This window comes from Glandiceps talaboti, chromosome 22, assembly GCF_964340395.1.
Source record: "Glandiceps talaboti chromosome 22, keGlaTala1.1, whole genome shotgun sequence".
NCBI lineage: Eukaryota > Metazoa > Hemichordata > Enteropneusta > Spengelidae > Glandiceps > Glandiceps talaboti.
Genome location: NC_135570.1, coordinates 16,586,070 through 16,612,778, shown reverse-complemented (window position 1 = coordinate 16,612,778; position 26,709 = coordinate 16,586,070). Strand labels below are relative to the sequence as shown.

General features: G+C 33.8%; 2 protein-coding genes across 2 annotated transcripts; one reads left to right on the top strand and one right to left on the bottom strand.

Moving 5' to 3' along the window:
* Positions 1–789: 789 nt before the first annotated feature.
* On the bottom strand, positions 790–15,769 carry LOC144451923 (vesicle-associated membrane protein 7-like). Its single transcript, XM_078142832.1, has 5 exons — positions 15,429–15,769; positions 12,570–12,749; positions 11,510–11,711; positions 10,916–11,071; positions 790–5,523 (listed from the first exon to the last, which is right to left on the bottom strand). Exons 2-5 carry the CDS (start codon positions 12,722–12,724, stop codon positions 5,377–5,379), a joined length of 660 nt encoding a protein of 219 aa, XP_077998958.1. The 5' UTR covers positions 12,725–12,749; positions 15,429–15,769; the 3' UTR covers positions 790–5,376.
* A 255-nt stretch (positions 15,770–16,024) lies between these two features.
* Positions 16,025–24,839, top strand: LOC144451924 (S-phase kinase-associated protein 1). Its single transcript, XM_078142833.1, has 5 exons — positions 16,025–16,158; positions 18,311–18,407; positions 20,405–20,619; positions 22,324–22,464; positions 23,497–24,839. Exons 2-5 carry the CDS (start codon positions 18,311–18,313, stop codon positions 23,530–23,532), a joined length of 489 nt encoding a protein of 162 aa, XP_077998959.1. The 5' UTR covers positions 16,025–16,158; the 3' UTR covers positions 23,533–24,839.
* The last annotated feature ends 1,870 nt before the right edge of the window (positions 24,840–26,709 follow it).

Below are 26,709 nucleotides of genomic sequence, written 5' to 3'. Positions count from 1 at the left end.
CACCACACCCACAACTACAGCCACATTAATCACCCCCACCATTGGCTACGCGCAACCTAGTACACATGTAGTAGCACTTCCCTGAAATAGACTCAGATGGGGTAAACATATTGTAAATTCTTGCTCAGGGGAAGCCTGTTTTACTATTGACTGATGCATCATGGGTAAATGATCAATATTAGAAGCTTCACACCTCTTGAAACCTTACCCAATATTTAGTCCAATTATGGACGTCCTATCAATATCAACCATGACACTAGAAATGTATTTACTACATGGTTGTCAGCAGCAATTTAACTGACATATACTGATAGCACAATGGCTGTTGTGCAGTGCTGTAGTGGGATGTGACAGCGGTGGCAGCAGTGGGATATCAAAATCACAAAAATAATGCTAAGTTAGATAGTGCAATGAATCAAAGTAAAGTGTGACCCTAGATAGTGCAATCAATCAGAGAGAGAGAGAGAGAGAGAGAGAGAGAGAGAGAGAGAGAGAGAGAGAGACAGAGAGAGAGAGAGACAGAGAGAGCGAGCGAGAGAGACAGAGAAACAGAGAGAGAGAGACAGACAGACAGACAGACAGACAGACAGACAGACAGACAGAGAGAGACAGAGACAGACAATATGCCATACAATAGCATAATTAATCCCTCTTCAATTGTACCAAAAGATATAAGATATCCATTCTAGGGTGTACAAAGTAACTACAAAGTATCACTCTCTGAAAATGATAAATAAAATTGTACACTCAGGTATTTCAATTAACATTTATTTCTTGTAGATACCTTACAAGTTGACATCTGTTGGACAACATAAATATTAGATTCTTTATAATGAAGTGTTGGTTACATTGAAATGATAATGCTGTAGAGAATAAGTTGACATAATTGTCTATTATATACATATGTGAGAGCACCTTTCTGTTTTGGATACAGTACATATATTATAGGATAACACTTGCTTCATTCCATTCATACACTTTTAAATACTTATTTCAATAGTTTCTTTCTCTTGACTAATATTCTTTTTCTCTTCAATACTTCATTACGTTTTGATTCTTGAATAATAATAATAATATAAAACTTTAAAATCCCTTAGTTTTTCCATCATAATATACATATTTAAATCTTTAAGCAAATAACAATAAAATACACAACTTCTCCATTAACATGAAAACATAAACACATGTCAATTTCTTGTACTCCCCTACACACTTCACACATTATCACATACTTATAATATGGTCCTATATATTGCTATTGGCAAATTGAAAGCTCTACTGTACTCCTATGAGTTTTTTACCTTTAGGTAAACAGTCAATGTGCACCCAAACAATAAGTATGTCTGTTAAGTCCCATGGGGCAATGGTTGGTCATTGTGAGATCAACACAAGTATAAAAGAGTTTCAATCTGGTGTTTCTTTGAAACCGGGCAAAATATTTATGTGATGTGAAATCAATAAATGACTCACCAGAACCCAAACTTGATGAAAATACATCGTTTTCCTGGAGTGGCATTCACCTTTAACATTAGACTGGCATTGGACTAGCCTAGTGTTCTAGTTAGGGTAAGTTTCAAAGACTTTCACAACAACATATATTGCCATAAAAACTTCTTGAAAATGTCAAAAGTAGCTTTTTGAGAGTGTCAACTATATTTAAAGATAATTTCTCCATACTGACTACGACAATCACAGACACATTCTTTAGGTAAGATGAACCCATGGGTATGGTACTTACATGTAAATTTGCACATAAAGGTTAATTTACATTGAAACCAGGTGTACGGTATTTGTGCATGTAGATATATGTATCAAATTATATTACAAAACCATGTAATTTTGTACTAAAATATTAAATGTCAAATTTATGCAAGGTGAAACCAGGTTTATCTGTATGAGACCAACATAGCATACTTGCACATAAATACCAGGTTTACAATATCTGTATGAGACCACCATAATATACTTGCACATAATTGTAAATAATTTGCCAATAGGAATTTACAATATTACATATCTGTTCTAAATATAATGTCAAGATAAAAAAGTACTGGTACTAAAATGATCAGAAATTTCTAATAAAACATTCGTACTAAATTCATAAAAATTCACTTTATAGGATTTTTTTGGAGGATGAAGTGTAAGTATGCAGAGATTAGAACTGATGCTGTATAGCTTTATTAGTAATTAATGGTAACTGCTACTGACTGACTGACTGACTGACTGACTGACTGACTGACTGACTGACTGACTGACTGACTATTCTACTGCAAGTAAACATGTAAATACAGTAACAAACACATTGTGGACACTTACAATCTTAATATATCACAGCAAGTGCCCAGTCTAATATTTAGTGAAGTGTTATCATTACGATGATGTTATTATAGCCATTTGTGAGGCATTGCTTGTAAAAAATATTTTGCCAGCATTCATTGTTACAGACTGATGTATTTGCCACTGTGAAGACACACAGTTTAGACATATCACATTTACAGTACTTTTACAGTGATCTATAATTGCACAGAAAACCCTCAATATTCCTAGCACCCATGACATTGTAGTAAAACTAATTGATCATATTATAATACTGCTTTCACTAAAATGATAGCTTTCAGCTCACCATACCTTACTCTTTTGTGTCAATTAGACATCCCTAGAAGATCTGAATGAACAATTTCATAACTTTTACTTTGAAGTAACGTCTCCACCAAAGACAAGGTAACACCCAAACATTTCACCATGCCTATAGCACTAATGAACCTCAGCTCAGTTGTGATAAAAATTAGCCCCTGCCAACTACTCCAGTTATAAACAAGTCACTAAGTCAACTCCTCAAACCAATCAAAGTTAATATTTCAATGACTGTTTCTGGACACAACTTTCTAACATAATACCAAAATCACAGACACACATACATAATCATAACAAAGTCCCCGAGGCAAAAGATGAATATCATTAATTTACATGGCACATCAAACATATTGCCCCATTATGGCTTGTCAATTAATAATAGTACAAGGGTCTGATTTAGAATTTACTTGGTATAAATAAGTCTTATACAGTACAGTTGACAATAAGGGTCTAAAATTAAGACTTTCAATTATACATTGTACGGGTACAAATATTGTGACAGATAGTTTACACAAGTTATTGATTTATGCTTATTAAATAGTGTATTACCATAGTTACAACAAGATATCAAACTGTATTAATTTATATGTGTTTGGGAAGTAATTTTTGCTGCATATTGACAAGGTACTCAAAGTATTTTACTTTAATCATGTTTAATGAATCACCACTTGCAATAACCCACTTTTTGTCTCGCAGCAGATCCGATGAGATCCCACATGAGCCATTGAGTCCATAGCAACTACATGTGGGTGGTCAAGTTGAAGTGCCAAACACTTAGCAACACTATGGTTCTCAACACCATCACACATATAATTTATGATAGATCAAGCAAAGCAAAATTTAAAAGTATGGTAACATTGTAAAAAAACTATGTGTATATCGGGAATGTAAGTCGGGTTCCCGATATATTGTGACCAAGACTACATGGATGGTGTTCACTTTATAAGATTCTCAAAACCAAAAACACAACCAGAGAAATGGCAGCATTGGATAAAGGCCTGTTCCCTGGGTGATAACTTTGGCGTACATAGTATCAAGGCATATACATTCATATGCTTGCTACACTTTGTCAGAGGAAGGGACTGACAATCACCCTAACTCAATACCTGCTAGGGCCATGGCTTGAGATATCACACTGAAAATGTTTGAAAATAGTCCAAGTCTAGTACCATGTAGTGTACATGTACATAGTCCTTGCATTAAAAAATACGTCATCGCATTATGTCAAAGGCATGTTGGGCATAGAAAACTTGACAGAATTGTGCCTGATCTATTCTGAGATGTAATAAAGTTTGCTCTTCAATACATTGCAACTTTTAAACTCAGTCTTGAATGAATACAGGCAAAGGGTGAACTCACGACTTATTTAGAAGTTACACATGACTGAGAATATGTTGTCCAGTACACATATGTCTGGCCAAATGCTGTCCTACTAATAACTGTCTGAGACTGCCCGAGACAAAAAACATATCTAAATACCTCTAATCATAAACAGTATATATTGACCTAAAACAGAATAATTTGTGGTCCCAATTGCTGTTTTTTGGTCACAGAATAACTTGTCAATGTAATACACTTGTATGGTTTAATGGTTGAGTTGATCACCTGAGATTTGGATATTAATTGTTCAAGGCAAGACATGAGTGTTTTAGGCTATATTTGAAAACAAAGAAGAAGAAATGGTGTGTAAATATTTCAGGTGCTCCTATGCATTTTAAATCGATTTGTGACAATGAGTTTACAGCTATTTTTTTCCATCTGACCATGGTTGAGGTTGGCGAACACTTTGTATTGAGTCCGTGTAATGTTTGTACATAAAAGACAGTACTTGAGGTCTTGAATTATTCTGTTTTAGGATCACTATATACTGGTTATGATTTATAGTGTATTTAGATATCAACTTATAACAGTAGTTGAACCACTGGTTTCATCTCAGGCAGTCTATTTTGCACCTCAGGTGGTCTCGGGCAGTAATTAGGATGACCCACTGAAGGCATCTGCCACTACACAAATGAAGTGCACTGTACGAGAAATGAATTGCCTTGGTGAGGGAAATGAGCATATTTTTCTTATAACTTGTCGAGCCATATTTTCGAAAAGTGCTCTTTAGTTCTAGTACTTTCAAATTTTCAATGTTTTCCATGACGATTTATGAATGGGGATGGCCACAAAACAGTAATCTTTTCAAAAGAACATGTTGGGTTTCATGTAAACAGACAAAACCGAGGTGAAAGATTGACCACAAACATGTGCTTAATGACCATTGCTATGTGTATTTGCATATCATGCGAGATCTGCCACAAGATGTATAATTCCTTATTGAACTCAAACCTGGTAGTAAGATACTTCTAAACAATTCAATGACATCATTTATTATATGCATATAAAATGTAAAGGAAACCGTTTCAATGCAATACTACCGGTAAGTCTTATGTTGTAATTGTAATACCACAGAAGGCATGTAATTACACAAACAATACTAGAATACTTTAATCATGATTGTATGTATTAGTATTTTCACTTGGATTAAAAGCTTAGAAACTCAGCTTGTGCCACTTTAAGAAAGTGAATTTGCATGTTTCTATTTTGAGTATACTTAAGATATGATATGAAGTAACTAGACTTTAAAAGATACAAAGTAAAATTTGGAACCCGTTCTCATTCAGATTCACGTATGTACTAATTTAATACAGAAAACCATTCACTGTACTGATCAGTGGACAAACCAAAGTGACAGATTTGCTAAATGACACCAGTGGCTCCTAAAATGATTAAGACAAGGACAGTTAGTACTACCAAGACAACCACTACCAAAATAATCGTGTTACGTGTGTTCTTCCACCACATCTTGCTGCTGACTTTCTTGGCAGATTTCTGGAAACTTTGGGCCTGTAAGAATTAAGTAAAAACAATATTGGAATATTTTATGCAACAAAAGTCATTTTGACAATAAAGTATGTAGTTCAGAAAATGTCAAAAACGATGAAATTAAAACCAATTTGACACAATAATTAGATCATGCCTGAGCAAAATTTTGCAACCATTTTTCAATATGTGTACACACCCAACAATTATATAGTAGTGTACAATATCAGATGTACACACCCAACAACTATATAGTACTGTACAATATCAGATGTACACACCCAACAACTGTATAGTACTGTACAATATCAGATGTACACACCCAACAACTATATAGTACTGCACAATATCAGATGTACACACCCAACAACTGTATAGTACTGTACAATATCAGATGTACACACCCAACAACTATATAGTACTGTACAATATCAGATGTACACACCCAACAACTGTATAGTACTGTACAATATCAGATGTACACACCCAACAATTGTATAGTACTGTACAATATCAGATGTACACACCCAACAACTATATAGTACTGTACAATATCAGATGTACACACCCAACAACTATATAGTACTGTACAATATCAGATGTACACACCCAACAACTATATAGTACTGTACAATATCAGATGTACACACCCAACAACTGTATAGTACTGTACAATATCAGATGTACACACCCAACAATTGTATAGTACTGTACAATATCAGATGTACACACCCAACAACTATATAGTACTGTACAATATCAGATGTACACACCCAACAACTGTATAGTAATGTACAATATCAGATGTACACACCCAACAACTATATAGTACTGTACAATATCAGATGTACACACCCAACAACTATATAGTAATGTACAATATCAGATGTACACACCCAACAACTGTATAGTACTGTACAATATCAGATGTACACACCCAACAACTATATAGTACTGTACAATATCAGATGTACACACCCAACAACTGTATAGTACTGTACAATATCAGATGTACACACCCAACAATTGTATAGTACTGTACAATATCAGATGTACACACCCAACAACTATATAGTACTGTACAATATCAGATGTACACACCCAACAACTATATAGTACTGTACAATATCAGATGTACACACCCAACAACTATATAGTACTGTACAATATCAGATGTACACACCCAACAACTGCATAGTACTGTACAATATCAGATGTACACACCCAACAATTGTATAGTACTGTACAATATCAGATGTACACACCCAACAACTATATAGTACTGTACAATATCAGATGTACACACCCAACAACTATATAGTACTGTACAATATCAGATGTACACACCCAACAACTGTATAGTACTGTACAATATCAGATGTACACACCCAACAACTGCATAGTACTGTACAATATCAGATGTACACACCCAACAACTATATAGTACTGTACAATATCAGATGTACACACCCAACAACTATATAGTACTGTACAATATCAGATGTACACACCCAACAATTATATAGTAGTGTACAATATCAGATGTACACACCCAACAATTGTATAGTACTGTACAATATCATATGTACACACCCAACAACTGTATAGTACTGTACAATATCAGATGTACACACCCAACAACTATATAGTACTGTACAATATCAGATATACACACCCAACAACTATATAGTACTGTACAATATCAGATGTACACACCCAACAACTGTATAGTACTGTACAATATCAGATGTACACACCCAACAACTATATAGTAATGTACAATATCAGATGTACACACCCAACAACTATATAGTAATGTACAATATCAGATGTACACACCCAACAACTGTATAGTACTGTACAATATCAGATGTACACACCCAACAACTATATAGTACTGTACAATATCAGATGTACACACCCAACAACTATATAGTAATGTACAATATCAGATGTACACACCCAACAACTATATAGTACTGCACAATATCAGATGTACACACCCAACAACTGTATAGTACTGTACAATATCAGATGTACACACCCAACAACTATATAGTACTGTACAATATCAGATGTACACACCCAACAACTATATAGTAATGTACAATATCAGATGTACACACCCAACAACTGTATAGTAATGTACAATATCAGATGTACACACCCAACAATTATATAGTACTGTACAATATCAGATGTACACACCCAACAACTATATAGTACTGTACAATATCAGATGTACACACCCAACAACTATATAGTACTGTACAATATCAGATGTACACACCCAACAACTATATAGTACTGTACAATATCAGATGTACACACCCAACAATTATATAGTACTGTACAATATCAGATATACACACCCAACAACTGTATAGTACTGTACAATATCAGATGTACACACCCAACAACTATATAGTACTGTACAATATCAGATATACACACCCAACAACTGTATAGTACTGTACAATATCAGATGTACACACCCAACAACTATATAGTACTGTACAATATCAGATGTACACACCCAACAACTGTATAGTAATGTACAATATCAGATGTACACACCCAACAACTATATAGTACTGTACAATATCAGATGTACACACCCAACAACTGTATAGTACTGTACAATATCAGATGTACACACCCAACAACTATATAGTACTGTACAATATCAGATGTACACACCCAACAACTGCATAGTACTGTACAATATCAGATATACACACCCAACAATTATATAGTAGTGTACAATATCAGATGTACACACCCAACAACTATATAGTACTGTACAATATCAGATGTACACACCCAACAACTGCATAGTACTGTACAATATCAGATATACACACCCAACAATTATATAGTAGTGTACAATATCAGATGTACACACCCAACAACTATATAGTACTGTACAATATCAGATGTACACACCCAACAACTGTATAGTACTGTACAATATCAGATGTACACACCCAACAACTATATAGTACTGTACAATATCAGATGTACACACCCAACAACTGTATAGTACTGTACAATATCAGATGTACACACCCAACAACTATATAGTACTGTACAATATCAGATGTACACACCCACCAATTGTATAGTACTGTACAATATCAGATGTACACACCCAACAATTATATAGTACTGTACAATATCAGATGTACACACCCAACAACTATATAGTACTGTACAATATCAGATGTACACACCCAACAACTGTATAGTACTGTACAATATCAGATGTACACACCCAACAACTGTATAGTACTGTACAATATCAGATGTACACACCCAACAACTATATAGTACTGTACAATATCAGATGTACACACCCAACAACTATATAGTACTGTACAATATCAGATATACACACCCAACAACTGTATAGTACTGTACAATATCAGATGTACACACCCAACAACTATATAGTACTGTACAATATCAGATGTACACACCCAACAATTGTATAGTACTGTACAATATCAGATGTACACACCCAACAATTGTATAGTACTGTACAATATCAGATGTACACACCCAACAATTGTATAGTACTGTACAATATCAGATGTACACACCCAACAACTATATAGTAATGTACAATATCAGATGTACACACCCAACAACTATATAGTACTGTACAATATCAGATGTACACACCCAACAACTATATAGTACTGTACAATATCAGATGTACACACCCAACAATTATATAGTACTGTACAATATCAGATGTACACACCCAACAACTGTACAGTATAGTACTGTCAATATCAGATGTACACACCCAACAATTATATAGTAATGTACAATATCAGATGTACACACCCAACAACTGTATAGTAATGTACAATATCAGATGTACACACCCAACAACTATATAGTACTGTACAATATCAGATGTACACACCCAACAACTGTACAGTATAGTACTGTCAATATCAGATGTACACACCCAACAATTATATAGTAATGTACAATATCAGATGTACACACCCAACAACTGTATAGTACTGTACAATATCAGATATACACACCCAACAACTATATAGTACTGTACAATATCAGATGTACACACCCAACAACTGTATAGTACTGTACAATATCAGATGTACACACCCAACAATTATATAGTAGTGTACAATATCAGATGTACACACCCAACAATTATATAGTAGTGTACAATATCAGATGTACACACCCAACAACTATATAGTACTGTACAATATCAGATGTACACACCCAACAACTATATAGTACTGTACAATATCAGATGTACACACCCAACAATTATATAGTAGTGTACAATATCAGATGTACACACCCAACAACTATATAGTACTGTACAATATCAGATGTACACACCCAACAACTATATAGTACTGTACAATATCAGATGTACACACCCAACAATTATATAGTACTGTACAATATCAGATGTACACACCCAACAATTATATAGTAGTGTACAATATCAGATGTACACACCCAACAACTATATAGTACTGTACAATATCAGATGTACACACCCAACAACTATATAGTACTGTACAATATCACATGTACACACCCAACAATTATATAGTAGTGTACAATATCAGATGTACACACCCAACAACTATATAGTACTGTACAATATCAGATGTACACACCCAACAATTATATAGTAGTGTACAATATCAGATGTACACACCCAACAACTGTACAGTATAGTACTGTCAATATCAGATGTACACACCCAACAATTATATAGTAATGTACAATATCAGATGTACACACCCAACAACTGTATAGTACTGTACAATATCAGATGTACACACCCAACAACTATATAGTACTGTACAATATCAGATGTACACACCCAACAACTATATAGTACTGTACAATATCAGATGTACACACCCAACAACTATATAGTAGTGTACAATATCAGATGTACACACCCAACAACTATATAGTAGTGTACAATATCAGATGTACACACCCAACAACTATATAGTACTGTACAATATCAGATGTACACACCCAACAACTGTATAGTACTGTACAATATCAGATGTACACACCCAACAACTATATAGTACTGTACAATATCAGATGTACACACCCAACAACTATATAGTACTGTACAATATCAGATGTACACACCCAACAATTATATAGTACTGTACAATATCAGATGTACACACCCAACAACTGTACAGTATAGTACTGTCAATATCTTATAACTAGCTTTGCAACTTAGTAGGCTTTTTCAAGAAGTTTTTAAAATAGGATAAAATATAAATAAATATATATGGTTAATATTGTAAACATTTCAACATAAAATAGCAGTTTGAAAGTCTGAGGAGAGTAAACACAATGTGACAACTAAACATACTGATAGACTTACATTGGCTTCTAAGTCATCTGTTTTACTCAAGAGTGTATCTATCTTGTCTCCTCTCTCTAGTACTTTCTCAATATTTTGAGTCATTACATCTTTCACATCATCAACCTGGTTTTGAAGAGTTGTTAGTGTGTCCTGTTTCACATCTGAGTACCGTTCCTTTGAGAAAAAAAATGGAAATATTTACTTACATTTCACAACCATAGTATATAATGATTTAAATATTGCCAAATATGGCATGAAGGAAAACTGCTAACATAATTAACTAAATACTGCCAAATATGGCAATGATCAGTTATTAGAGTAGTAGAGTCTATTGTTCTCCCTTTTAGTTCTCTCATTAATATTCATATGGTTCACAAGTATCAGACAGGCTAGCACTTGTTTAATTTTACTTTTATTATTTTTTACACACATGTAGTACTAAGTACTAAGCAAATTAAAGATTTTAATACTTTCTCCAGTTTTTCTATGAATTCAAGTCAACATCACATCCCTCCAACCAACACAATAATCATGATAAATACATGACACAATGACAGATAACATCATACCAATATGACAATTCTGTATAGTATGTACAAAACATTAACTTACCATTTCCCTGGCCATCACATGAGACAAACTACTATTCAATTCATATGGACCTGCAAATTGTACCTGTGGACCAAGCTCAGTATCCAAGCTCACATGCCTTTTGATTTCTTGAAGGTAAGCAAAAGCTTGTGCTCTGGGAAATTTGTCTGAAGTCGCACACATGTAAATGATACCATTGTCCACAATCACATGGAATAAGTGACTGCAAATAAGAAACCAACTCTATTATTAGATTATTCTGGTTATTGGAAAGACAAAAGAATTCATAGTTTGGCCACTAGGAGTGCTCTTCAGAAATACTCATGGATCCCAGAAATGAGAATAGTCAGAGCAAAATTATATTTGCTGTCCAGGCAATGGGATTCTTGACCTATTCAAACAGCTCTGCATTTTTGATAATATTTTGAAGAAACTTCTTAATTTCAATAGACCTGTTGCCATTACAAGTCTCCCCATAAAACATTATGTAGGGCAAATTTGAACTTGTTATGTAATGATGGGATGACCATGCCCTGGGTTTACCTATAATAGCCTTCTCCTTAACTGATGGTGTTAAGTATTTCTTCAATAGTCAATTTTTTATTTATATAACCACTTTTATAGAGGGTAATATGACTTACAAAGAGTTAATTTTCATCAACATGGCCACTTTATACAAATAGTACCCCACATCATATCATGACATGCCAATGACATACATGACAAATGTACTAGTACCCCACATCATATCATAACATGTCATGTCAATGAAATATATGACAAATGTACTAGTACCCCACATCATATCATAACATGTCATGTCAATGAAATACATGACAAATGTACTAGTACCCCACATCATACCTGAAATATTTAGCATTTACCAACCTGTGAACATCATATTAATATGAATGTATCTGTGTGCATGTGTACATGTTTGTGTGTGTGTGTGTGTGTGTGTGTGTGTGTGTGTGTGTGTGTGTGTGTGTGTGTGTGTGTGTGTGTGTGTGTGTGTGTGTGTGATACAGTCATTTGAACCTAGTCAAGACTAAAAATACAATTATAGAGTCAAGATACATACTTTTCTGCTGTATATGTTGTCTTTTGATTTCCTCTGCTTGGAATGTTCTTTAACATTGAGTTGGCAATTTCTTTAAAGTTGCCTGATGTCATGCTGTGTTCTGCTAAAATACATACTGTTGGTCCCCTGGCCACACAACTATACAGAATCGTCATTGTGTCTTTACTGAAAGAAACAAGTCTACAAAAAAGGAGAATTATGAAATAAACAAATGAACTACCTCACAATTATTAACATGATCCTCACAATCATAAAACATATTGTAAATAACATGGCACCCATTATAATAACTTCTATATCATAAAACATATTGTAAATAACATGGCACCCATTATAATAACTTCTATATCATAAAACATATTGTAAATAACATGGCACCCATTATAATAACTTCTATATCATAAAACATATTGTAAATAACATGGCACCCATTATAATACTTGTATATCATATATCATATTGTAAATAACATGGCACCCATTACGATAACTTCTATATCATATATCATATTGTAAATAACATGGCACCCATTACGATAACTTCTATATCATATATCATATTGTAAATAACATGGCACCCATTACGATAACTTCTATATCATATATCATATTGTAAATAACATGGCACCCATTACGATAACTTCTATATCATATATCATATTGTAAATAACATGGCACCCATTATAATAACTTCTATATCATATATCATATTGTAAATAACATGGCACCCATTATGATAACTTCTATATCATATATCATATTGTAAATAACATGGCACCCATTATGATAACTTCTATATCATATATCATATTGTAAATAACATGGCACCCATTATGATAACTTCTATATCATAAAACATATTGTAAATAACATGACACCCATTATGATAACTTCTATATCATATATCATATTGTAAATAACATGACACCCATTATGATAAATGCTATATCATAAAACATATTGTAAATAACATGGCACCCATTATAATAACTTATAACATATATCATATTGTAAATAACATGGCACCCATTATGATAACTTATAACATATATCATATTGTAAATAACATGGCACCCATTATAATAACTTATAACATATATCATATTGTAAATAACATGGCACCCATTATAATAACTTATAACATATATCATATTGTAAATAACATGGCACCCATTATAATAACTTATAACATATATCATATTGTAAATAACATGGCACCCATTATAATAACTTCTATATCATATATCATATTGTAAATAACATGGCACCCATTATAATAACTTCTATATCATATATCATATTGTAAATAACATGGCACCCATTATAATAACTTCTATATCATATATCATATTGTAAATAACATGGCACCCATTATAATAACTTCTATATCATATATCATATTGTAAATAACATGGCACCCATTATAATAACTTATAACATATATCATATTGTAAATAACATGGCACCCATTATAATAACTTATAACATATATCATATTGTAAATAACATGGCACCCATTATAATAACTTCTATATCATATATCATATTGTAAATAACATGGCACCCATTATAATAACTTATAACATATATCATATTGTAAATAACATGGCACCCATTACGATAACTTCTATATCATATATCATATTGTAAATAACATGGCACCCATTATAATAACTTCTATATCATATATCATATTGTAAATAACATGGCACCCATTATAATAACTTCTATATCATATATCATATTGTAAATAACATGGCACCCATTATAATACTTGTATATCATATATCATATTGTAAATAACATGGCACCCATTATAATAACTTCTATATCATATTATACCAAGCTCTTCTTTGTAACTCAAAAAGACAACTTGTAATTGTATATTTATAAGACATTTAGATTGAGAGAAAACTTTCCCATTTCATAAGTTATTCTTGACACGTTTTTCAGTTGTATATTTTCGTTCCATGTAAGTATGCAATCATTATACTTTTTGTCTTGCTTTATTTGTTTGTATGTGTATTTTAGGTCGATGGCCTCTATTGCGAAATAAATATTCAATATAATTCATATTGATGAGCACCTTACAAAGTAACTAGTTACACATCATACAATATTTATGTTATTTCCCGTTATCGTTATTGTAAATATCGTTATTTTCCTATTTTCCATATTCCTAAGCAACATAACAGCTATAACATGTTGTACATGTAGCTCGCTAAGCTGTTTCGTCATATTAGAAGCCAAAAGCTGACAAAGTTACAATCGATATTCAAACACATGTGTGAGTCTGACAAGTGTCAGACGAAATATATCGAATGACGTAATGTCCACAAACTGCTTCTGAGTCACGTGTGTTGAATGATGGCGACATCACCATCATGACACGACGATAGATCTCACCAAGTGTTACTGTTGGATGAGTCACACTCTGTGTGTGTGGTTTTGTTGTTGTGTCAGGTTCCAACACTAGTATTGTAAATGTCGTGCATATTATGACAAACGTGTGTAATCACAATATCGAAACGAAGACTACACATGGAATTATGTTCATTCAATAACTTGTTGATTCACATACGTTGTACAATGGATGTATTCGCCTAATACATCCATCATCTGACACGTGCACGATGATCTTTCGAATTAACCAAAATTGAACCCTACACAGTATTTACATTTTTACAGGTCTAAGAACATACAATACTGTTAAAGCAGACTGTGCGACCCGCATTTATTAAAAGCTATGGTTCAAACAAACAGGAAGTTATTTACATGACAAGACAATAAACCGTCGCTCGTCACCTGTTGGATGAAATTAGAAATATAATTCATTAATTGGTATTTTGACGACTTTTACCTTATAGTCAAGCGCACCCCTTACGATACGACTCTCCTTTCTGGGTGACTTTTAACGTCGAAAGTCGATTTTATGGCAGGATAAATCTTCCTCTGTTGGTTCGAGTAATCTAAATTTGGTTATTTTAGTTCGCTAGCAGCTCATCATATCCTCCCCCATCAGAGTCTCGCAATGTGTCGTTCATCAAAACGGGATTGTGCGAGATTCAACAAAACGTGACTGTGCACTCAGTATAACTTGTAAGTCCTTATTGTAAATCAGTTAAATGTATGCTGCTCTCATTATTTCTTACGATATAATCAAACCCAGTCTCAAGACACTACGGGACGTATGTGACATCCTTCGAGGTAAGAGTTTAGTAAATATGTTAATTCAGTTGTGTGGTGAGCTCGCAAATTTATATATATGTGGATCACTTTAGTAATCATTATTTTATTTATATACTCTCGTTCAGACAAAAACTGTGCATGATAGCGTTCGAAATAAATGAATTGCATATGCGTTTATTTCTGAAAGAAAAAAATGTTTAAAAATTTTATGAATATTTCATTTATTGAGCAGAATTATATTTTACAGACAAAATATAAAAGAGATTAAATATCTAGTCTCTGTTCGAATAAGGGTACTACTTATACAAGCACGTTTTCGGTGTCTGCCGTAACAACAGAAAATTGATGGTTGCCGTCGTCCGCGTCTTTATTTCACATTTGATATTTCAGACTTTTTAAAGGTAAGAACGCAACTTTGTGTAATCATAATTAGACGGGGCGTTTGTAATAGCGTATTTTCCAAAAAACGAAGTTTACAAAGAGCTATTTTTGAGTACAACATTTGAAAAATCGTGGTGAAAATGGCCGTTGTCTCGTCTGTCCGTCCGTCCAGCCAGTGGCAGTGAATTGATACGAGCACATACATGTACACCAATATACATGTTGTACAAGCAATTCTGTGAAGAACAGTTTTCCATGATAAAGATATGTAATGTTATTTTTAAGTTCAAAACCTGCCAATCATTCAAATTGATAATGTAATAAAAATGTAATGTAGTACTACAAGTGTAAAACGTTGATTGTCAACGGTTATTGGTGGGACCTAAAACTTAGATTCGTGTAAGTAGCCTAACAAAAACAGAAAATCGAAGCCAAGAGTGTCGAAAAATTGGTAGATTGAACAAAAGATGTATGATACATTTATTTTTAAGCCATGAAGGTATAAGTGTACATATACATATATAGAAATACATGTATGTAAGGCTCCCAAGCATGAATGGTTAACACCGTCTGTAATGAGTGAACACAGACTGTCTATAAGCAAACACTATGTGAATTGTGTGTCAGTAATGTTGCAGGTTGTCATAGTAGATTTTGCTTTTTTATTAGTACGTTTACAACACTGTTGAGACACATCGTTAGCTGTCATACTGTACCTCCCTAGCTCTCACATCGACACCTTGTTGTGATTACATTGTCCATGGAAGTATAACTGGTTATACATGCTGATGGGTGACGGATCAACTCCAATTTTCAGCTCGCCCCAACTCTTTACAATATAATTTACCTGTGCATATATGAAATCGAACCCAGTAGTACTCAGTTTGGAGGTTCTGTGATATCTCGTATTCCACTAATGAAGTAACACTTGCGCTGTAAACACATACTGCAATACTTAGTTGCGTTAACTAGGGAGAGGAGACATGTCTCCAAAACTGGTACGCGTGGAAGTCGTAAGTGTGCACAGTCACTAATATTCTCCCTGGTTATATTATCATTATTATTTCTTATTTGGGTTGTAAACATTAAGTCCTAATGTGAAAAGTGATATTCCGTGACTGAGGAAAGTTTTTGTGCTAGTATAACGTTCTAGATCTAGCAAACACTTAGCCAAAACCCACACCACTTTCTGCTATGAAATGTTACATTTGCTATGCTTCAACTGGCCATGTAGGTAAAATCATGTGAATTTTTCGTCCCCATACTTGTTGTTGATGTGAGAGTGTATGGAGGTATGACCAGCTAACGGTGTATCTAAAAGTGCTGTAAACAGGATATTGTTTTATACAAATAAAACAGTCATCTTACTCCCGATCAGAAAACATGTCTTCTAATCAAGATAATACAAATCAACCACAGTGAAAAAAATAAATTATTGATAGTTTTACTATGTGTAATACTGTATTTGATCTAGTGTTATTCTTGACTGAAAAACTGATCTCAGAAGATAACAGATACATGTATCCTCAAATACTGAAAGATTCCCCTGAACAGCTTACATTTATCATAGTGTCGTATGTTTAACCCCAGACTTTTTTGTAGGTGTGTGAGGAGTAGAAAGCAAAACACATCTGTTACAATATATGCCATGGCATACATGTACATTAGTTACTGATTCAAGAGCATTCAAAGGTCATTCATCACCCCAAAACAAATTATCCCAATTGAGGTACATGTACAATGTACATGTAGGCATAGATCCTGACATGAGTGGCAATCATTCCTGAAAGACCTTATGAATCACTTCATATACATATATACATACACATGTACATATAGTTTCCAAAGCCAGGCCAAACACGTGTGTGTTTAGACAGTGAAAGCTTTGTCATGCATATGTGTATACATGTACATTTGTACATCATCATGTACTTACATTTATTTTATTACATGTAGTCATTACAAATATGCCTTGTTAGCAAATGATGAATCTAGAGTACATTGTGTATGGTTCACTTACGTTTAACGGAATCCATCCATACCAGGTGTACATGTATGTATTTGACTACATGTTACATTTATATATAATTTATTGATGTAATACAATGTAATTGCATGTACAATAACATAGACTTTTAATACAAATTTTTACAATGTACATTTGTATTACAGATGCCCAATATAAAACTACAGAGTTCAGATGGAGAGATTTTTGAGGTTGATGTAGAGATTGCAAAGCAGTCTGTCACAATCAAAACTATGTTAGAAGGTAAGTACTACCTGTATGTGTTTCTTGTTAGTAATTATGTATGAAGTTTCAGTATAATACAGTAATATTCCACCTTGGTGCTCCAATCATTGACTACATGTACTGCAGGCTCTGAAGGGTTAGATCATTTCTATTGTGTAAAGCATTAATGACTACATGTAAGCTGACAGTCTAAGGGACGTACCATCACACAATGTCCCACAAGCTCAATAAGTAAACATCATCGTTTAGGACAAACCACCTCCCCTAAACGAACATTCACAAGTATGACATCACTCATTTATAATATGATGTAAACCATGATGAAACGGTCACAGTCTTAGAGATTTCTTAGCAGAGTCCAGTAATGACTATGTCTTGGCTTAACTGAACAAGAAATTGATGCCACTACAGAAAATATCCTGTGTCTACCTAGACTAGTGTGAACAATAACATAAACAGAATGGATGTTCTCTTACCCATACACTTCTAGTCGATTACCATAACAACAACAAATGAAATGCTTGTCAGTATGATCCATCTATGACATTTGCTTGCAAGTGTCCATCCATGACATTTACATGGAGCTATATGCTGCCCTGTGAATAAATGTTCTCCATCAACTAATCTGTTAGTTTTAATGATTTTTATTGTGTGATAGAATGCTGGGCATGATACAATGGATGACTCTGATCATTAGGATAGCAGCAAGGATCCAAACACTAAATTTGAGCCCTGACATTGCACATTCTGTACAACTGTAGTTATTCAGTAACCAAAATCATCAACTATTGTAAAGGACGATTGTTAAAATATCCTATCCTAACATGTTACATTTGTTTACATGTAAATTTAATATCCAACAGGGTTCTGTCAAGCTTGAGAGTAGTTCTGGTTGCTAATTAATATTCATGGTAATTTGCATAGTCAATATTCATGAATAAATTAATGGAACAATCAAAGTACATGATGTATTATCAAATATATAGTATATATATTATATGGTCAACGAAAAAGTTGGGGCCAGTTTTTCTTTCTTACTCCACAATACGTATGTCTGGGCAGTTTTCTGCCCGGCAGAAAACTGATGTGACAATGATGAAAACACAAGGAGAGGATCAAAAATACATTGAATTGGCTGGTAGTCAACAACCTCTGAGTTGTGGTCATTAGTTTTGAGTCCCGGATGGCGCTGTCTGACGCCAAGAGGTACTTGTACATGTATAGCCAGATCCCTGATCCAACCAGTATTGCACATATGCAGACTTTTTGGAGAAAATTTTACATTCATATTCATAATAAATGTAATACACATTGTCTTTTAAGGATTACATGTACATATACATGTCTTCAAGTTATAAAACACCACATTTCATTCAACACCTATACATGTTTAGAAATGGGTGGTTTCATGCATGCATGTCTTGCATTGCAATGCTTTCTTGCAATGCATGTACATTGCAAAGACTTATGTATTAAAGTACATGTACAGTACATGCATAATAGATTGTGATATTAAGCATTGTCCAACCAACTGACACCTAATTGAAAGACTTCAAATCCACCCAATCAGCTTGTTCATCTTGCAGATGAAAGCACAGACACACATACGTATGTAGAATAGAACCTTGTCCAGCTTAACTGTATGTGTTCATCTGCTTACAGTACTCACCTCACTTGAATGCCCCATAGTGATGAACAAATTGATTTGGTGGATATGTTTAGACTGTATTATTGTTTTTTTGCAATTCTAGTTACAAGTATAGGATAGAAAATATGAATGAGAGATTGAACGGAATATATCGTACATGTAAGTGCCATAAACAGGCTAAATACAACTACAGTGTACATGTAGTCCAGTATTAGTGATTCATTCATTTGTCTATCCCAATCTCAGTTACTTCATGACTCCAATTCCTCTCAACTGGCAACACTTTTCATACTCATGTCATTTTACCATTGACCAGATCAGTAGTGCCCTCTACCCATCATATGTAACATATATTTGTTTTATTTAGACCTTGGTATGGATGAAGATGATGATGATGCCATTCCCTTACCAAATGTGAATGCTGCCATTCTAAAGAAAGTCATCCAATGGTGTACACACCACAAAGATGATCCTCCACCACCAGAAGATGAAGAGAACAGAGAAAAAAGAACAGACGATCTTAGTCCATACGACATTGAGTTCCTCAAGGTGGACCAAGGAACATTGTTTGAGCTTATTCTGGTAAGAACATGTGCAGTACAGCCGAGGGAGTTAATTCTTTGGGCAATATTTGAGGGATTAATTAATTTGCTCCTGAATTGTAACTTTTAAGAGCAAAATGCAAAATGGGTTCATGTACATATCTTTACAGTGGGGGTTCATGTATCCATACAGTGAGGGCCTGAAGGGTTCATGGATCTTTACAGCATGGATCTATTTGTAACTTGTAAGTGGTTGACACAGGGAACCTTGCACACCTCTGTAACATTCACATACCAAGGACAGGGTTGTGCATATAGCTGTACCATCTCAGTAGAGCCACGAGGACTGTACCAGCTATGTGTAACAGCCATGGCCAACACACTAGGTGTAGCATACCTAGATTTGATAGATATGTAAATGATATGCCAACATCAATGTAACATGGATTTGAAAAACAGTAATGCAGCATAGGTTTTTACAACATCCATGTACAAGAGCTTTTTCCCACAGCCATGTACCAGCTATGTGAGCAGTGCTAGTCAGATATGAACAAAATGGTTGCTACAGGGTATTATTCCACCATAGCTGTTACATGTATGTGCCCAACTGTGTGCTAGGTATGCAGTACACAGCTATGGTACTGGGATGTGCAAAACAGTCATGGCACAGGGGCAGTATTCCACATCCATGCAACAGGCATATTTTTCACAACTATGTACCAGGGCTGTGGAAATATATACCGACTGTGAGGCACACAGCTAGTACATAGTTGTGCTCTTCTTCCTAGCACCAGGATGTGGCCACATCTTAGCACTAGGATGTGCACATCCCAGTGCTAAGATGTACAAGGTTCCCTGTGATGTACATGGATATCCTTAAAATGTGGGCCTAATGGGTATGGCTGTTGTTTGCGGAAATCTAATCACTGGAGTAATGAAACGGACAAACATCCAAATGATCTCATGTATCAAGTTACAAAGATAACAATGGATTAGTGGACAAATGAATAAACATTCAAAACATATATACAAATATACATAACAATAAGACCACACCCATAGTAACAGCCATATGATGATGTGTATTGCAAAGATAACATCAGGGTTTCATAGACAAGTGAGCGAATATTCAAAAAATTATTGCAAATATGTCCAGCAACAAGAACATGCCCATAGTAGCAGACAAATGGTCGCATAAATAATAATAATAATAAACATTTATATAGCGCCATATATCCACGACAGTGCTCATAGGCACTTCACATTTGAAATAAATCAAAAGCTACTGCAATTACAAGTATGGCTGTAAAAAAAATGGCAACGTTATAATGATTTAAAATGATATATTGCAAAGATAACAACAGGGATGAATATATAAGTAAATAAATATTTAAAAATGTATGCAAATATGTGTAGCAACATGACCATGCCCATAGCAACAGCCAAATGATCACGTATATATTACACAAAGATAACAACATGGAGTAATAGACAGTGAATAGACATTTTAAAAATGCATGCAAATACATATGTGTATGTCTAGCAACATGACCACATGCATAGCAGCAGCCTAATGATCACATGTATTGCAAAGATAACGAAAGGGTTGGAAAAGCAACTCGATCATTCAGCAAATGAACACCTATACCTAGCATGGATCAGTATATCACTTGTGGATAAACATTTTTAAAACCTGTACAGTTGTGCTACAATGTCATTCATGCTTTTTTTGTATTCTATTCAGGCTGCAAATTACCTGGATATCAAGGGATTGCTTGATGCCACATGTAAAACTGTTGCCAACATGATCAAGGGCAAGACTCCAGAAGAAATCAGGAAGACATTTAACATCAAAAATGATTTCACTCCTTCAGAAGAAGAACAGGTAAGTTTCCAGTGTTCACAGAAATTGTACTTTGTAAAAGTACATGTAATATCATCGCCCACTAAGATTCCCTCTATATTTGTATATGTACATTTGTATTTAAAGGCTTTTTAATGAGATATGATATAGAAATTAGAATAACCCAACTGTCGGCATACATAAAAAAAATCGATGTGCAAAGATTGAGATTAGAGTTATAAATCTGTAGAGAAAGAAAAGTTGGTTTTATCTTTTTCATTGGCAACTTTGATCATACTCCATGTACTTTGAGTGCACCATTAATTTATTATTATTAATCAAGTTGAATCAATGGGGAATCCACACATGGAATGTAATGTACCAAATTACTTTATAGAAGGTAATGTTACACTCTTCATGCAATCTTCCTTCAGAGATACATGTACAGTGTCACCATAAGACACCTCATAAATCATTTCACAAATCGTAGCTCCTTGCTTTCACTTTGATATATCCAACTTCAAATGACCATGGAGATGATAAGGGCATCTCCTACTATGCATTACAGCAGCTGTCAACAAATCACATGTACAATGTACTGACATTGGCATGGAGAAATAGCTAGTGCTGTGAATCTGTAATGACCAACATGGAAGTACATGTACATTTCAAACTACGCAATCTTCATGATCTCAAACCTGGATCCTTGAGTCACTGAATGGGCCAACATTCTCGTTCAAAACATAATATTTTCAATACAATTTCAGAATTGCGTTAGAACTGATTTTCAAAGGTAAAAGAAAGGTAGGAATGCAGACATGGTAGACAATTTTTCAATGCGGCCCAATGACCTCACTCATCAGATTAATTGGGGCCTTTCATAGAAAATGTGTGTTAATCTTGCTATGCCACACTCTAGAATGAACACTGATGAATGCCCAGAACAATCATGACTACACTTTAGTCAGTCAACATGAAGAATATGATATCCTGTTGTATTCATTATGTGATTTGATTAGCTGTAGACAGTGTGATGTGATATGACAACATTGTTTATTAACTGTTTTGTTCCAGGTGAGGAAAGAGAATAGTTGGTGTGAAGAAAAGTAAGGAGAATATTTCCTGGATCACAAACAGCTGTGCAGAACATGAAATCTCACTGATTGTATATTGTTACTACATGCAAATTGCACCCAATCAACCCTACCTTGCAAGTGCACCAGTCAAAAAGTATTGTTTTGTGTGAAGGGTTTAGACCATTCTGACAACAGGGGGTGATCAGATATATAATATCTGATGAAAAATAACTGGCACCCGTTAGTCCCATCCACATCCAATGACGGACTTAATGATTTAAACACACATAAACCAAAGAAGTGATTTTTGATGACAGTACTTGAGATTCTGTAAATCATAACATTTTTCACAGCTATATAAATTCAATCTTTTTCAAAGCATAATATCCACAGTGCATAGATATCATTTAACATTATTTCATTTTGTCATATATATGTGTAATGTACTATAGTGATATTATTATTCTTTTATGTAGATGTCATCAAAATATGTTTAGATATTTCAAAGAGTAAAATCAGTCAATTTCTCCATGTAATATATGCTTTTTAAATGTGATTCTTACAAATTTGTCCCAAAATGTAGTACTTTCCACTGACTTCCCATAATTGCAACAGACCCAAGGTAAATATTGAAGCATACATGTAGCTTCAGTAATGATTCAAATCACCAACAAAATATTTGATATGATTTGAATTATATAGTATCATTTCTACCGATAAAGAGTACGTCAAGATAATACAATTCCTGTCTCAGATAGACTTTTTCCATAAGACATGTAAATATCTGTATTTTCACTAGGGTTTTCTTGTTGAATTATCCTCTTCTACTAAAGTGACATTGTATCTTGTAAAGCCTGACTTCTACCTACCCATATGTAACACAAGAACATACAAGTACATAGATCTCAATTTCCAACAAATCATCTTTCCTCACTGAAATGTTGTCAAAACCCATCCAGAAATAACGTATTTGCATTTGCAAACATGAGTAACTTGCTGTAGTTTCTATGTTATATATTATTTAGGTGGCTTTGCGTTGTTAAGAGTAGGCCTTCATGTTGTCTGTAATGCTGTGTTCTTCTCACAAAAGTATTTGCTTATTGCATATTATGTGAGAAAATGAAAAGTGACAATTTTCTTCTTTGTAAATTATCTGGAGAGAAGACTGTCTGGTTATTATACCAACAACATCTAACTTGAGCTGATTAATTAACAATGTTATTTGCATATCTAAGGGACAAGTGGCTAGATGATAATGTATACCCAAATGGTTTTAAGCAATTCAAATGCCATGTGTTTATGAATGTTCACTTCCTGCTTTGCTAAATGTTGATTATCAATAAAACAATGTTTATTATAATTTATTTGTGTTTGTATGAATCCTTGTTAGCAATATGTGATATCATTATTAGTAATATGTGATATCATTATTAGTAATATGTGATATCCTTATTAGTAATATGTGATATCCTTATTAGTAATATGTGATATCCTTATTAGTAATATGTGATATCATTATTAGTAATATGTGATATCATTATTAGTAATATGTGATATCATTATTAGTAATATGTGATATCCTTATTAGTAATATGTGATATCATTATTAGTAATATGTGATATCATTATTAGTAATATGTGATATCATTATTAGTAATATGTGATATCCTTGTTAGTAATATGTGATATCATTATTAGTAATATGTGATATCATTATTAGTAATATGTGATATCCTTATTAGTAATATGTGATATCATTATTAGTAATATGTGATAAGTGTCATCTGTAAGTTCGTTACTTTCTTATTCTTTGTCTACATCTGATTTGCGATATATTAAAGCCATTACAAGTACTAGCCATTTCTCAGGTAATCACCACAAGAGGGTGCACCAGATTTGGCAATGTGAGGGCTATAATTTGTGTATTGGCCACTGGTTGCATGAAGCAGTGAATGAAATATGTGTGAAAGAACTCTGAATGTACATAACAGAGTATTACAGTAGTAGTTAGGAATGGTTTGATTACTGGTAGTCATAATCAAAATCATAATCTTTATTTCTTATAAAGTGCATTACATTAAAAAATAATCACAATGCACTATGCAACTAGTGGGGAAAAACAACAAAAATAAATACACTATTTGAAAAACTAGTTTTTCAAATAGTGTATTTATTTTTGTTTAATACATAGCTGTTAAAATATAACTGTCATTATGTTAAAAATGATAGTCACTAATAAAATAGTATTATGGAAAAAAACTTACTTTGTAACTTAGTGTCTGCTGTCTTTATGATACAATACTCTATTATTAAATCTGACCCTCACTTCCTGCCAACAAATGGTTTGCGAATAGCACTCCTAGTGGCCAAACCATGAAATCTTTTATCTTTCCTATAACTGCTGGCACATTGTATCAACAGAGGTGCTCGGTGACTATAATAGTATGAATGCAAGCACATGGTAATTAAATCCATGGACCTTATGCAATTATTATTCCTAATATATTGTTGGACAAAAAGTTTCTCATTTATAGCCAGATCTAGGGACTAATTGTGGTATCAGCTCCATTTCATGGCGAGGCTGACTTTAAAAAATAAAAGTAAAATAAAAATATGGCTGTGCACTCCATACCTAAAGTGCCATGTTCTGTCCTGTTAGTTTTGGAATATAGACATTTAAATATCTTTGTTGACTCAATTTCTTGAGTTAAACATACAAGAAAAGTTTTGGTCATTTCTCTTGAAAATGTTTGCCACGGTCAAAGGTCAATGCCTCATTAGAAAGCTCGCCATTGTCAATGTGAGAGTAGTACGACGTTGTCACTTGAATAGTGTCCACATCTATCAAACATTTGGAGATGACAGACAAAATGTGTTTGTTTATCACAAACATGGTCTTCATTTTGCTATACAGGTCATGGTCATGAAATTAAGTGACATGCATATGCCCATAGTGAAACCAAAGTCATGATCAAAATACCGATCATCACTCACTTGAAATGTTTAATTTTACAAAGCTATGAACATCAAGGTCAAAGTTCAAGGTCTTACAAGAAAACTCTTATTTGATATGAGTGTAGGCACTTGAATGGAGTCACTATATGTATTATACCTCCAAAGCTATTATGCATTTATTTGTAATTTAACATTCATGTATATGGCTGCCATTTGTCCATATCTGTTTCAGTCACAAATCACAGCAATGCATGTC